The 13,128-nt window shown below is 40.0% G+C and overlaps 1 protein-coding gene across 7 annotated transcripts in view; it reads left to right on the forward strand.

Annotated features, from left to right (window-relative positions):
• LOC117498362 (1-phosphatidylinositol 4,5-bisphosphate phosphodiesterase beta-1) overlaps nt 1-13,128 on the forward strand; it is a 147,604-nt gene that overhangs the window by 89,333 nt on the left and 45,143 nt on the right. For all 7 annotated transcript variants that reach the window (XR_004557570.1, XR_004557571.1, XM_034150407.1 and 4 more), the window contains exons 10-11: nt 2,313-2,459; nt 4,686-4,843. Coding sequence is in view for 5 of the 7 variants with exons in the window: in XM_034150407.1 (XP_034006298.1) it covers nt 2,313-2,459; nt 4,686-4,843 (305 nt within the window). In the remaining 2 variants the exon portion in view is untranslated. The remainder of the gene's footprint in view (nt 1-2,312; nt 2,460-4,685; nt 4,844-13,128) is intronic.

The raw sequence follows: 13,128 nt of genomic DNA on the forward strand, positions 1-13,128 counted from the left end.
ACACACAGGCACACACGTTTTGCTCTCTCAAGGACACTCACGCAATCGCATGCATATAGAGATGTACAAGGGTGATTTAATGCATTTTAAACATTTGCTTGTAGATTGCACTAAAAAGTACCATGCATCATCATATACGCTTTAATCGGAGCTAATGGGTTGAATGCCTTAGGTCTGCCTCAGAATAGCCTGTGTGATTTAGTGAGAGGAATGGAATAACACAACTTTCTCTTTGTTTTCGCTCCCTGTCTTTGTCGCAGTTTCTCATTATTTCTTTCCAGCTTTGATTTTGACAATATGATAACTTTGATGCGTCCTTTAAGTGCTCTGTAGCTTGTGCTTGCTCAAACTTTCTTTCATTGTTTGAGTGAATATGAATACAATTCGTAATAAATCAAGGCACGTTAAGTCTCTTACATCGAGAGAGGACGGTGGCATATCATCACACATTCATCTTCGTTGATTGCAGAGAGGAAGCTCTTTATCTGAACAGTTTTTCTTCCACTCTTGCCTACAGGTTATTATTTAAAATATATTCACACTGCAGATTCCTCTAGGTTCTTGCTTTCCTTTTTGCCAAGGCCACAAACTGTTATACTCCTTTCAGAACAAACTCCACCTTTCAAGCATCACCTTTGGCATAACACCTGTAGGTTCTCAGTTAAGTACACCTCTAATCCAAGCAATGTTAACACTATTCTTCCCTGTTTGACTTACAAATGTCCCGGGGACTGGGGACACTCTGTCTGTGTGAGTGCAGTGGCAGGAGGTTATACCTGGGGACGTCCTGGCAGTCAGCGGGGAGTGAGACGTTCACTGAGCTCACATGTCACAGACAGCAGCCAGCCATAATTAGTCCAGCAACTCTGCAGAGGGCTGCTCCGCATTAATTAGCATAAAGTGGCCGGAGGGACCTGCTGCACCCGTAGAGCTTGCATCACTTAGCATATTTAGCATGACGTCAAGCGACTGTGTGTGTGGGTGGAGGAGTGTTTTGGTTTTGCCTCGGGCGCTTGCTATATGTTGTACAAAATGTAATCCATGCAGGTGCGGTGCATGATGCGTATGGTAATGTGTATGGAAATGTGAATCTTGTGTCTGGAGCTTTTCATCTGCTGCTTATTACTTATGTATTCAGCGATTCAGCGTGATTCACTTTCTCAAGCACGTCTGCTGAGGACATGAGCTCAGTGATGACAGAGAAAAGGTACAGCTTAACATGAGCGACCTTGACAAACACTCAAAACAAAAAAGAACAACGTCAAGGGCTGTTTAGCTTCTGCACATCACTGTATGACTTATTATGGGCAGTGGCGTAGAAGCTAGTGGAGCATGAAATGTAGTAAATCAGGTTTCCTTCATCATGTTTTTGCATTTCTCCACCTAGACAGCTTTAATATTTCTAATGAATGCTTATGACTGGCAATATACACCCACTGCAAATGTTAGAAACTAACCACAAAGGCTCACCAAACAGTCAATTAGGGTTCTGTTTCAATAAAACTTATCTTATCTTAATTGAAATTAGTGATACTGAACATGTTCACATATAACCATTACATTTTAACGCAGTCATCCAATTGCTCATTTGAATATACAAGCAGTAGGGGTACACAGTATAGTGTGAACACAAACATTACAAATTATATTTGTTCAGGATTGTTATTCTTATTCAAGACATGCGAGGGGAACATCTTCTTTCTATCTTTGCAAAATGGCACACAATCATGCCATACCATATGCCATGCACCATGTATTGATTCATGTAGTGTAAAGGATAAGGCTGGCAGTATTTTATGTTTGTTGTTGTCATGAAATCCTACTTTAAAAAAAGATGAAAAAGTGTCTGTGAATAATTTGTTCCTACCTTGTATATGGCACACTGAAGACATAAAGAAAAAAAGGTAGCATATATCTACCCTTTTTTTTTTTTTTTTAAAGAAGGCTCGATACTTATCTGAAACAATCGCACACGTATAGCTGAAGTAACTCAGACAATATTAAATAACACATTTATTTGGGACTACTTCTTGGCGTAGATTGACAACCTCTTAGTATTCGAGTGGGTATTTGTGTCAGCAGTAGGTATGTCAAAATAAAAACTACAACAATGAGTTTGAACAACAGTGGAGATCTATGGCTTTAACATTTATGCTTTAATAGGCTTTCCTACAAAGACAGCAGTATGTATTTATTTGTGGATTTTTCATTGGATTTGTTGATGGTATAAAACCCAAAGAATAGTATCAGACTCAACCTTTAGTCTTCTCATCTTGACCGACATGTCTGTGCGCTGTGTTGTGTTTGTGCAGGTCAGATCTCGGTGGAAGGCTTTGCCCGGTATCTGAGCGGAGAGGAGAACAGCATCATCCCCCCCGAGAAGCTGGATCAGAGCGAAGACATGACCCTGCCCCTCCCCCACTACTTCATCAACTCCTCGCACAACACATACCTCACAGGTACGCAGCGCTGGAATTTGATAAAGTACATTTACTCAAGTACTGCACTTAAGTACAAATGTTTAGGCACTTATTTTATGCTTCTTTATACTTCTACTCCACTACATTTTGAAAGCCAATATTGTACTTGTTACTCCATGACATTTATCTGACAGCTTTAGTTACTTTACATATTAAGATGATAGCGAATGCACATTTTAAGTCAACTAATAAATACACATTTACATTTAATTGTAGGTTAAGATATCCTGTAGTGGTATATAAAGTTATTCATATTAGACAGGGGTGGGAGACGTACTCAGATATTGTACTTGAGTAAAAGTAGAAGTACCAGAGTGTAGGAATACTTTGTTAAAGGTAAAAGTTCTGCATTCAAAATGTTACTCATGTAAAAGTATAAGCATCAAAATATACTTAAAGTACCACAAGTTAAAGTAGTCATTCTGCAGATTGGTCCATTTCAGAATAATATATAATATGTGTTTTGATTATAACTATTCAGCAAAGTGTTATCAAAGCTGGTAAAGGTGCAGCTAGTTTTAATGACTTTGTATACTGCATGGTAGCTTCTGAATTTACCCCAGGTGTAACTAAAGTCTGATTTAAGGGTTAGTTATATTTCACTTCATTAATCCAAATCTGTAAAGTAACTAAAGGCATTAAATAAAAGTACACAATTTACCTCTGAATTAGTGGATTAAAGTACAGGCTAAAATAAAATGGAAATACTCAAGTAAAGTACATGTATCTCAAAAAAGTACAGTACTTGAGTAAATGTACTTACTTCCCACCTCTGATATTAGACCCTTAAAATAAAAGTTCTAACAACTTCGTCCACTTTGCAGGTACGCACAGACATCTCAACAAATCAAAATGAGTTGTGTGTGTAAGCTCTGTCTCTCTCACATACAAACTCTCAACTTGATTGAACTTACTGATTGCTCATTTATTCTCCCACACTTGAACAGATCACTCTTTCATTTAGAAATACAATCTTTATTGCGCACGTGAATCCAGCAGACTCGATGCCTCGCAGGTCAGTCACTCAAACAGGCCGTTGTGCCAGAGGTTATCCAATCAAGTAATACACTGAGACTCAATTCATTGATATTCATGAGTTAAATATTTCTTTTGACTGGTAGTCACAGTAACTGGCTCTCAGCGGTGCACGAGCGTGGCGGGGCTCAATACAGGGACCATTTTCTCTTCAATAGATATTAGAATTCATCTATTCAAATCTATTCTGGGGGGAACTGGAGAGCATTGAATCTTTCAAGTGGATCAAATTTCTCCAGCGATGGAAATAATGGAATATCTGTAATAAGCCAGACTCATGGCCTGCGAAAATGAAGAAATTAGGAAAAACAAACAACTAGTGTGTTTCATTCTCTCCTCACAATACCATTATGTATTTTAACAGTGACGCATTATTATAGGTAACAGAGAGGTATTTACAACTTTATAATAAAGATCCACACACGATAATCCGACAGTTATTCATTCACGCTGATGTATTTCCATCCGATTGATCCGTGGTAGATTAAAGCAATGTTTTATGCAGCGCACAACACAAGAGCTCATTTAGAAAAGAAGGTGTTGCTCTAATGAGTTTGGAAAAGGATGACTGTCAAACGAAAAGAAAAAAGGGAGCACAAACAGATCAAAAAGTATACTTGATGTCAGCCGAGGTGAGAACAGAACTGCCTCTCACTTTGACACAGTCCCCACCGTGTTGTAGGAAAGCACGTTGCTAATGTGAAGAGGTAATTGCTTCGCTAATGGTGACAAGCTGATGAGATTTGCCTGCTCCAGATAACGACAGTTGTATTGTTTTTACTGCATGCTAGCAAATAAAGCGGATAATGAGCTCTTGAAAGGTGGGAGGACATGATTTTGTAGGCTTTTCGGTTCTTTCAGGATCAAATGACAGTTACCTAAAGTGGTGTGTGTGTGTGTGTGTGTGTGTGTGTGTGTGTGTGTGTGTGTGTGTGTGTGTGTGTGTGTGTGTGTGTGTGTGTGTGTGTGTGTGTGTGTGTGTGTGTGTGTGTGTGTGTGTGTGTGTGTGTGTGTGTGTGTGTGTGTGTGTGTGTGTGTGTGTGTGTGTGTGTGTGTGTGTGTGTGTGGTGTGTGTGTGTGTGGTGTGTGTGTGGTGTGTGTGTGTGTGTGTGTGTGTGTGTGTGTGTGTGTGTGTGTGTGTGTGTGTGGTGTGTGTGTGTGTGTGTGCAGCCGGCCAGCTCGCGGGGAACTCTTCTGTGGAGATGTACAAGCAGGTCCTCCTGTCCGGATGCCGCTGCATCGAACTGGACTGCTGGAAGGGTCGCACCACAGAAGAAGAGCCCGTCATCACTCACGGCTTCACCATGACAACTGAAATCTCCTTCAAGGTAACACAAGGAGAGCGGAGTGACAGCGATTAGGGCGAGGGGTTGGAGTGCAGAGGGAGGGGACGGGACGGGCAGGAACCTGTTATTTTGAAGATGCATTTTAATGTCTCTGTCTACACACACACAGAGGGGGATTCTGGGTAAACAGACCTCACAGACAGATGATATAATCCACATATGATCCACTTACTTCATCAAATACTGATTGGTGTTTTGTTTGCACCCACAGCCTTTTATGTTTTAGTTATTTTAGATAGTCTAGAGTTCAAACAGGCTTCTAGGTATCATTTACAGGAACATGATTTTAAATACTCACTTAAAGGGCCCATGTCATGGCCATTTCTACTGATCATAATTCCATTGTTGAGGTCTACTAGAATAGATTTACATTGTGCAATGTTCCAAACTCACATTGGTTTCTCATACAGCATCTCTGTATAGTATGTGTATTCACTCTCTGTCCTAAACGGCTTGTTGGAGCTCCTGCCCCCCCCTCCCTATGAGCCCAGTGTGCTCTGATTGGTCAGCTCGCCCACTCTGTTCTGATGAGTCCACCACCGTAACAGCGGAACATCAGTGATTATGTGTTACAATGGCGTTAGCAACCAGGAAATGACACCAGTAATGACAAACAGATGAGAATGCTGCGTGGGGTCTGGGTGCCGTGTTGGCGGGACGTTGCGCGGCTCGCTGCTGTGAGGAGGGGACAGTGTGAGCTGGCTTACTGGTGTCGTTTCCTGGTTGCTGCGTGGGGTCTGCGAGACAGCGAGACATCGCGAAACTCAGCCTGAACTCAGCCTGAACACCATGGACGCGGGAAGGGGGGGTGCTGAGGGGGCTGCAGCACCCCCATCTGCGAGGCTCCACTAGCAAAGTCTTCCATAACAGAATGCGGCTTAACTAGTTGACTACTAAATATTTTAATATTCGGAATGTCTCTCACTTCTGTTGATAGTGACATTTCCCACATTACTAGTTAACAAGTAGACCTTTTGAGCTTCACTAGTTAACTTGGAAGGTCAAAATAGGTCTATTTATATTTTTGCCTTTACTAGTTAACTAGTGAGCAAATTGGATATTATTTGTTCATTAGGGAGCCCAATCCATGTTTGACTAGTTAATATGTTGAGCTTTTGCCTGGTGTCACTAGTAGGGCTTATTATTATGTCTTTATTGAACAAGGACCATGCATAAATACATTAATCTCAAAGAGAGAAAATATGCTATATGCCAGATTATAGCTAACAAATATTCCATATTACAATTCATTTAAACTAAAGTCTCAAATGCAAATCAATGTTGGCTTGTTTGGTTGCTAAATATATATTTGTTGCACCAAAAGATTGAATCTGGATGCTTCCAATGGTCGTAAATGAAATAGCAGATTGTACAAAGGCAGTCTGCCTCTGTGGTGTGTTTAAGATGGAACTAGTAAGACAAAAGTGCCACTAGTTGCTGTAAAAGAGTTACTAGTTTTTGTTCAACTGGTAAAAGAGAAAGCCAAACTAGTGTGACCAGATGTCCAGCTAACTGTAGTGCTCACAAAACAGCTAAAACAAAAGGCCGGCTGTCACAAAACAGTCATATCTAGAGACCTCAAAAACTACTCTAGCGAGGCCTTTAACCTAGAACTGGAGAGCCTGGACTGGTCAGATGAGCTCAGTGGTACACAAGTTGAAGAAACATGGCTTGGTTTCAAAAACAAATTCTCTGCAATACTCAATGATTTGGCCCCCCTAAGAACAACCAGGGTAAAAAATCGCGCTGAGCCGTGGATGCACTCCGGCATACTGACCGCCATGAAAACCAGAGACAAAAAATGCTCTGAGTTTCATAAAAGTCAGTCAATGCTTTCCAAAAGCACGAGCAGTGAACTCCAGGCCCACGTGACTGAACTAAAAATTGAAAGAAACAGACTAAGAAATGACGTAAGCTCCATGATCAAAACTGCCAAAAAGAATTTCATCAATGACAAAACTGAGGAAAACAAAAATAAACCCCGTGAACTTTGGAAATTACTCAATAACCAGCTTGGCTGCAATAAAAAACTCAAAACGAGATTTTCAAACGTAAACATAAAGACAGATAACAGGCTCATCACAGACAAACTGGATGTGGCCAAGTACTTGAACATTTTTTTCACAAACATAGCCACAACTCTTGTAAATAAATTACCCTCCCACTCAGGGCTTTTTGGAGTAGATCACATCATGACCTACTACAAAAACCTAGGGGTACGCAAAGATGATTTCAGTCTAGCAAGGGTAACAACAGCAGAGGTACTCATTAAACTGAGCGCCCTCAAACCTAACAAGGCCACTGGCCACGACAATATCCCCTCCAAATTCCTCAGAGACACAGCAACCGCCATCTCACCAGTCATAGCTCACATAATTAACCTCTCCATAAAACAGGGAAAAGTACCCAAAGACTTCAAAATTGCAAGAGTAACCCCCCCTGCACAAAAAGGGCAGCAAATTGGACCCAGGCAACTACCGCCCTGTTTCTATACTTACCTCCATCTCGAAAGTCATGGAAAAAATAGTATATGAACAGGTCGAAAAGTACCTCGCAGAAAAGAAACTAATCTATGAATTTCAATCTGGCTTTAGAACATCCCACTCCACTGACACATGCCTTCTTTATTTGACCGACCACATCAAACAAGAGGTGGACGAGGGTAAATACTGCGGCATGGTGATGCTGGACCTACAAAAGGCTTTCGACACTGTCAATCACCCCATTCTGATTGACAAGCTAAAAGCAATTGGTTTTGATAAACTATCGGTGAGCTGGATGCAATCCTACCTGGAGGGGAGAGAACAGATGGTGGAGGTAAACGGTACTCTGTCCCCCCCCCTCCCAGTGAGCTGTGGTGTTCCACAAGGAAGCATATTAGGTCCGTTACTGTTCCTAATTTATGCAAATGACATGTCATCAGCATGTGACTGCAACTTGTTCCTGTTCGCGGACGACTCAGCCCTGCTGGTCTCTGACAGGAGCAGATTGCAGGTTGAAAAAACCCTCAGCTCCGAGCTCGGCAGAATCTGCACCTGGCTCGCCGATAATAAATTATCATTACACCTGGGTAAAACAGAGTCCATTCTCTTCGGTTCTAAACATAATCTCAGCAAATCCGACGACTTCTCAGTTGCAGTGGGTGACATTATTGTCACAAGTAAGAAGGAAATTACATACCTAGGATCTATTCTTGAGGCAAACCTCTCCTGTGACAAAATGGCATCCAATGTAATAAAAAAAGTCAATCAAAGAACTAGATTCCTATACCGGATCTCCTCTCTGGTAAACAAAACACCCTGAAAACTCTGGCAGGAGCACTCATTCAAGGGTACTATGACTATGCTTGCACGTCATGGTACCATAGCACCTCCAAGGCGCTAAAAACAAAACTTCAAACATCGCAAAATAAACTGGTCAGACTACTGCTTGACCTTTCATCTAGAACCCACCTCACCTCTGCCCACTTTGACAACCTAGGATGGCTTAGAGTAGACGACAGAGTACAGCTACTTGCAATGGGCCTGGTCTACAAGATCCACTACACCTCTATGGTACCCATGTACATGTCAAAATTCTTCCCAAAGGTCAAGGAATACCATGATCATAACACCAGAGGGAGCTCCACAAATCATGTAAAACCCAGATTTGGCACAAAAAAAGGGGAATACACGTTTCGCAATTATGCCACATCAAGGTGGAACGCTCTTCCCACAACTGTAAAGGAAAGTAAAACTATACTTACCTTCAAAACCTCTCTTAAAGATCACCTTCGGGGGAAAGCATTGCAAAACTGGCCCCGGTAATGGTACAAATCTCAACCTGTCGTACAATGGACAGCTTCCCCCCCCCATCTATGTATATACTCGCATTTTAGACTCTGTTACTAACTGTATATCTGTAGACTTGGTATGTCTTAAATGTCCGGTTAGGATGTATTAGAACGAAATCTAAAATGAAAATTGTAAATAATCCATCTGTATGTAAAAAACCACCTGTATGTAAATTGTAAATAAGCCATCTGTATGTCATATATGTCTTATATGTCTTAAATGATATGATGAATTGGAAATGGGGGACCCTGATGTAAACAAGACGAAAGTCTTTCTCTGGTCTGCATCCCCTTAACAATTGTATGTTTTGAGCTGTACTGTACTGTACCCAATATACAAGCTGTTAATAAACTTTTCAATCAATCAATCAATCAATCACAAAGAGCCAACTAGTGGAGGAATCTGCCATCTGATATCAAGGATATAAATAAAAGAATGAAATGGCCAGCCATAGTAGTAGTAATATAAGTAGTACTAGTTGTAGCTTGCTTCAGGCTATACAGATGCAGCGTCTTATTTTGGACAGTTTAAAGTGCGAGGGTCGTGATCGGTTCATGCACGTTCCGTGATGGCCGGCCGGCCCCCAGTCAGACTTGATACCGCCCCCATGATAAATACATTTAATTATTGTGAAGCCAGCTGCAATGGATCATTGATCCACCAGGGGGTGCAGTGGAGTTCCACACTGGAGTCATGTGAAATCAACTTCTAAATAATAGATGTTGTTTAGTCGGAAAAAACGAACGAGCCGGCTCTCCCGATTTTTAATCCTAATTTAATCATCATCATTGATGTTTATGTTCGCCGAATTGACATGAAATCACTGACAAATATGAATATTCTGTATTCAACTTCATTGAAACGATCAGGATGGGTGTTATTTTTCCCCACAATGACCAAGTCGCTGCAAATGATCCCATGTATTACATGTACATGGCCACATTCTCAACAAAGTTACGTAACGAAACATTCTGTATTCCTTGCTTACTTTTTATTTAATGCTTTATAACAGCTGGAATAGTTCGTTTAGAACAGGCACCTCACTCGCAATCTGCTCCTCCGCAACGCCTACCACCTACCTCCGGCTGAAATTATGAATGTACAGTAAGGCATAGTAATCATAGATAACACGGCAGGGTCCGTTACAGTTTGTTTTCATCTGATTTCAAATATTTCAAATGTCTGAAGTTAATAAATACATTCTCAGTGTTCAAGTCAATAATAGTCATATAAGAAAAGTACTGATCTAATAACAGAGATTTTATAAGGACTTTTCAATGTTCGACATCGCTCATGTGAAATACAGTAAACTGGATGTTGTGGTGCCGAGAGGCGGGGTATCAAAAGTACAAGCTAAACTTTTATTTAGCATCTGAACACACTTGTAAACAACGTGATGCCCGGGAAGCGAAGATCCGGCGGAAACAGCTGGTCTGGTTCACTAAAATGTCCGTGTACAGTATATCTGGTACTAATGTATAGCGGATCTTTGTTAAGATCCATATGTCACGGATAGAACTATATATTGAGCTTTAAAACAAATGATATATATTATAATAAAATAAACACCGGCTGTTGTTATGCCTGCTGTAACGTTTACTTTCTCCGTTCTCCGCTTAAGTAATTATTACTTCCTGGTTAGCTTTCCGCTCGAAATTTAAATCTGAAAATGGCAAAAATAACGGAGAAAAAAACGTTCACAGAGAAGACGACAACAATTGTCACTTGCACTTGTCATTTAGCATCTGAACACACTTGTAAACAACGTGATGCCCGGGAAGCGAAGACCCGGCGGAAACAGCTGGTCTGGTTCACTAAAATGTCCGTGTACAGTATATCTGGTACTAATGTATAGCGGATCTTTGTTAAGATCCATATGTCACGGATAGAACTATATATTGAGCTTTAAAACAAATGATATATATTATAATAAAATAAACACCGGCTGTTGTTATGCCTGCTGTAACGTTTACTTTCTCCGTTCTCCGCTTAAGTAATTATTACTTCCTGGTTAGCTTTCCGCTCGAAATTTAAATCTGAAAATGGCAAAATAACGGAGAAAAAAACGTTCACAGAGAAGACGACAACAATTGTCACTTGCACTTGTCATTTAGCATCTGAACACACTTGTAAACAACGTGATGCCCGGGAAGCGAAGACCCGGCGGAAACAGCTGGTCTGGTTCACTAAAATGTCCGTGTACAGTATATCTGGTACTAATGTATAGCGGATCTTTGTTAAGATCCATATGTCAGTAGAGATGGGATGGCAGAAGGTGCTATATATATATATATATATATAATTCCAAAGCTGGTAAAGACCTTTCAAATTTAGCAATAATAGTCATATAAGAAAAGTACTGATTTGTTCTTGAATCAACTTTTTTATGGAAAATGTTTTATGTAATTTTATTTCATTTTAAATAAAATGAAAGACATTCACAGTTAATGTAATTAGATATACATTATTAATGCCATACATTTTTAAATGTAATTAGATATACATTATTAATGCCATACATTTTTGCATAAATATTTATTCAGTATGATAGCTGTCTAACAGAAGTTAAATCCATTTCTCACTTATTCTGACAATGTACTTAACCCCAAATAAAAGAACCCAATAAAAATAGTTGTTAAATAATAGTGAAGTCACGTTGTAATAACAATAACTCATCTCTCTCGGTTTTCTTTGTGTGCTTTGCCAAAAGCCACTGTGTCAAGTGTCCTAGTTGGGTTACCGTAACGAACAGCAGCCGGCTCTCGATTTTTAATCCTAATTTAATCGTTTATGTTCGCCGAATTGACATGAAATCACTGACAAATATGAATATACTGTATTCAACTTCATTAAAATGTTATTAACGTGCCTAAACTCAGTAATTCACTAAAAATTACTGATCCCTCCGCGTCGCGGAGGGATCTTGATCCCTGGGTGTTATTTTTCCCCATAATGACCAAGTCGCTGCAAATTATCCCGCTTATTACATGGCCACATTCTCAACAAAGTAACGACATGACTCCCAATATTAATTAAAATGCTTTTATGGATTTAGAAAATATTTTTATTGATTTAAAACATAGTTCTATGTATTGATTTAAATTTACATGCATCCGCTAAGAAAAATAGTCCGTTGTTACCGTTTTTTAAACAGTCAGAATGAAACGGCAGCTCTCAGCTGTGTGTTCACACTCCTAACTCTGATCTTTCTTTTCCAACAGTTAAGTTAACTGTAGGTTACTCTGAGTGACAAGCTTACAGTTAGTGAAGTAACACTTTTTTTTGTGAGTCACGACCTCGCTGTTTCATTCTAACATAACGCTCCAAATATGACTGTTTCCACTCGGACTTCAATACAGCAACACCATTGTTTGGTTTCCATGGTAGCGTGTCTCTTTAGTAGCGTGCACTCCTTTCCTGTAAATTACAGGTCCAGCCAGGCAAAACAGTAATATGAAATATGAACGTTAGTTTTTAACTGAAATGATCAAATAAAGTCAAAATGTCACAGTGTTTACAAACATTGACCATACCGTTCACCAGCCCCCACCCCACTCTTTGTTTAAAACGAATTGGCCATCGGAATGTGTGTGTCCCAACCCCCCCCTGTGATATCTCTTCACAGGGGGGAGAGAGTTAGACGCTCGTGAATTGTCAACGGGGGGGGGGGCCTCTCTGCACGGAGGAGCCGCGGAGAAGTGAATCACAGTGATCTGCTATTTTAAAGTAAATTCAACACATATCGACCCTAAATATAGCATATATTAAGAACGAGAAAGTGTTAACATCGTTTTTTGTAAACATATGACCAATGTGCGAGGGTGATGACATCAGAGCATCGTCCTATGGGCTTAGCCCCGGACAGGTACAACAGGTATTCACTCAGAGGGGGGTAGTTACCCATTTACATGTCAAAAAGCAACATACAGTAGGCGGGTGGGGGATGGTGAACGTTTACATTTCTCTACAGCAGTGGTTCCCAAACTTTTTGTGCCCAAGGCACACCAAAGGACAAGTAAAAATCTCAAGGCACACCTATTGTGCGAAATAGCCCTTATAACACGTGTTATCACTCATATCATGTAAAATATCTGTAAATGTGCATAATTATTTACTAATGCCAAATAAAATGTATAGATAGAACAATCAGTGGTTCAAGTTAGTATATTCCTCAGTGTAACATATCCACTAGTTGCAAAGCTTAAACATTTTTATATATTTTTTTATTTTAAGGGAAAGGATGTTTTCACTACTCAGTTTGTCAACTATGTTACGGACAAACTTGATGTCATTACAATCATTTGATTAAGTCCTGCACTTCAAGTAAAATCAAATTTGAAAGGCTCTTGAGTCTATTCTACCATATATCCAAAGATTTTTTAAAGTTTAAAAAATAATTGTATTAAAGTTTTGTTTTTTCATGTGATATGTTCA

The sequence above is a fragment of the Trematomus bernacchii genome, unplaced genomic scaffold, assembly GCF_902827165.1.
Source record: "Trematomus bernacchii unplaced genomic scaffold, fTreBer1.1, whole genome shotgun sequence".
NCBI lineage: Eukaryota > Metazoa > Chordata > Actinopteri > Perciformes > Nototheniidae > Trematomus > Trematomus bernacchii.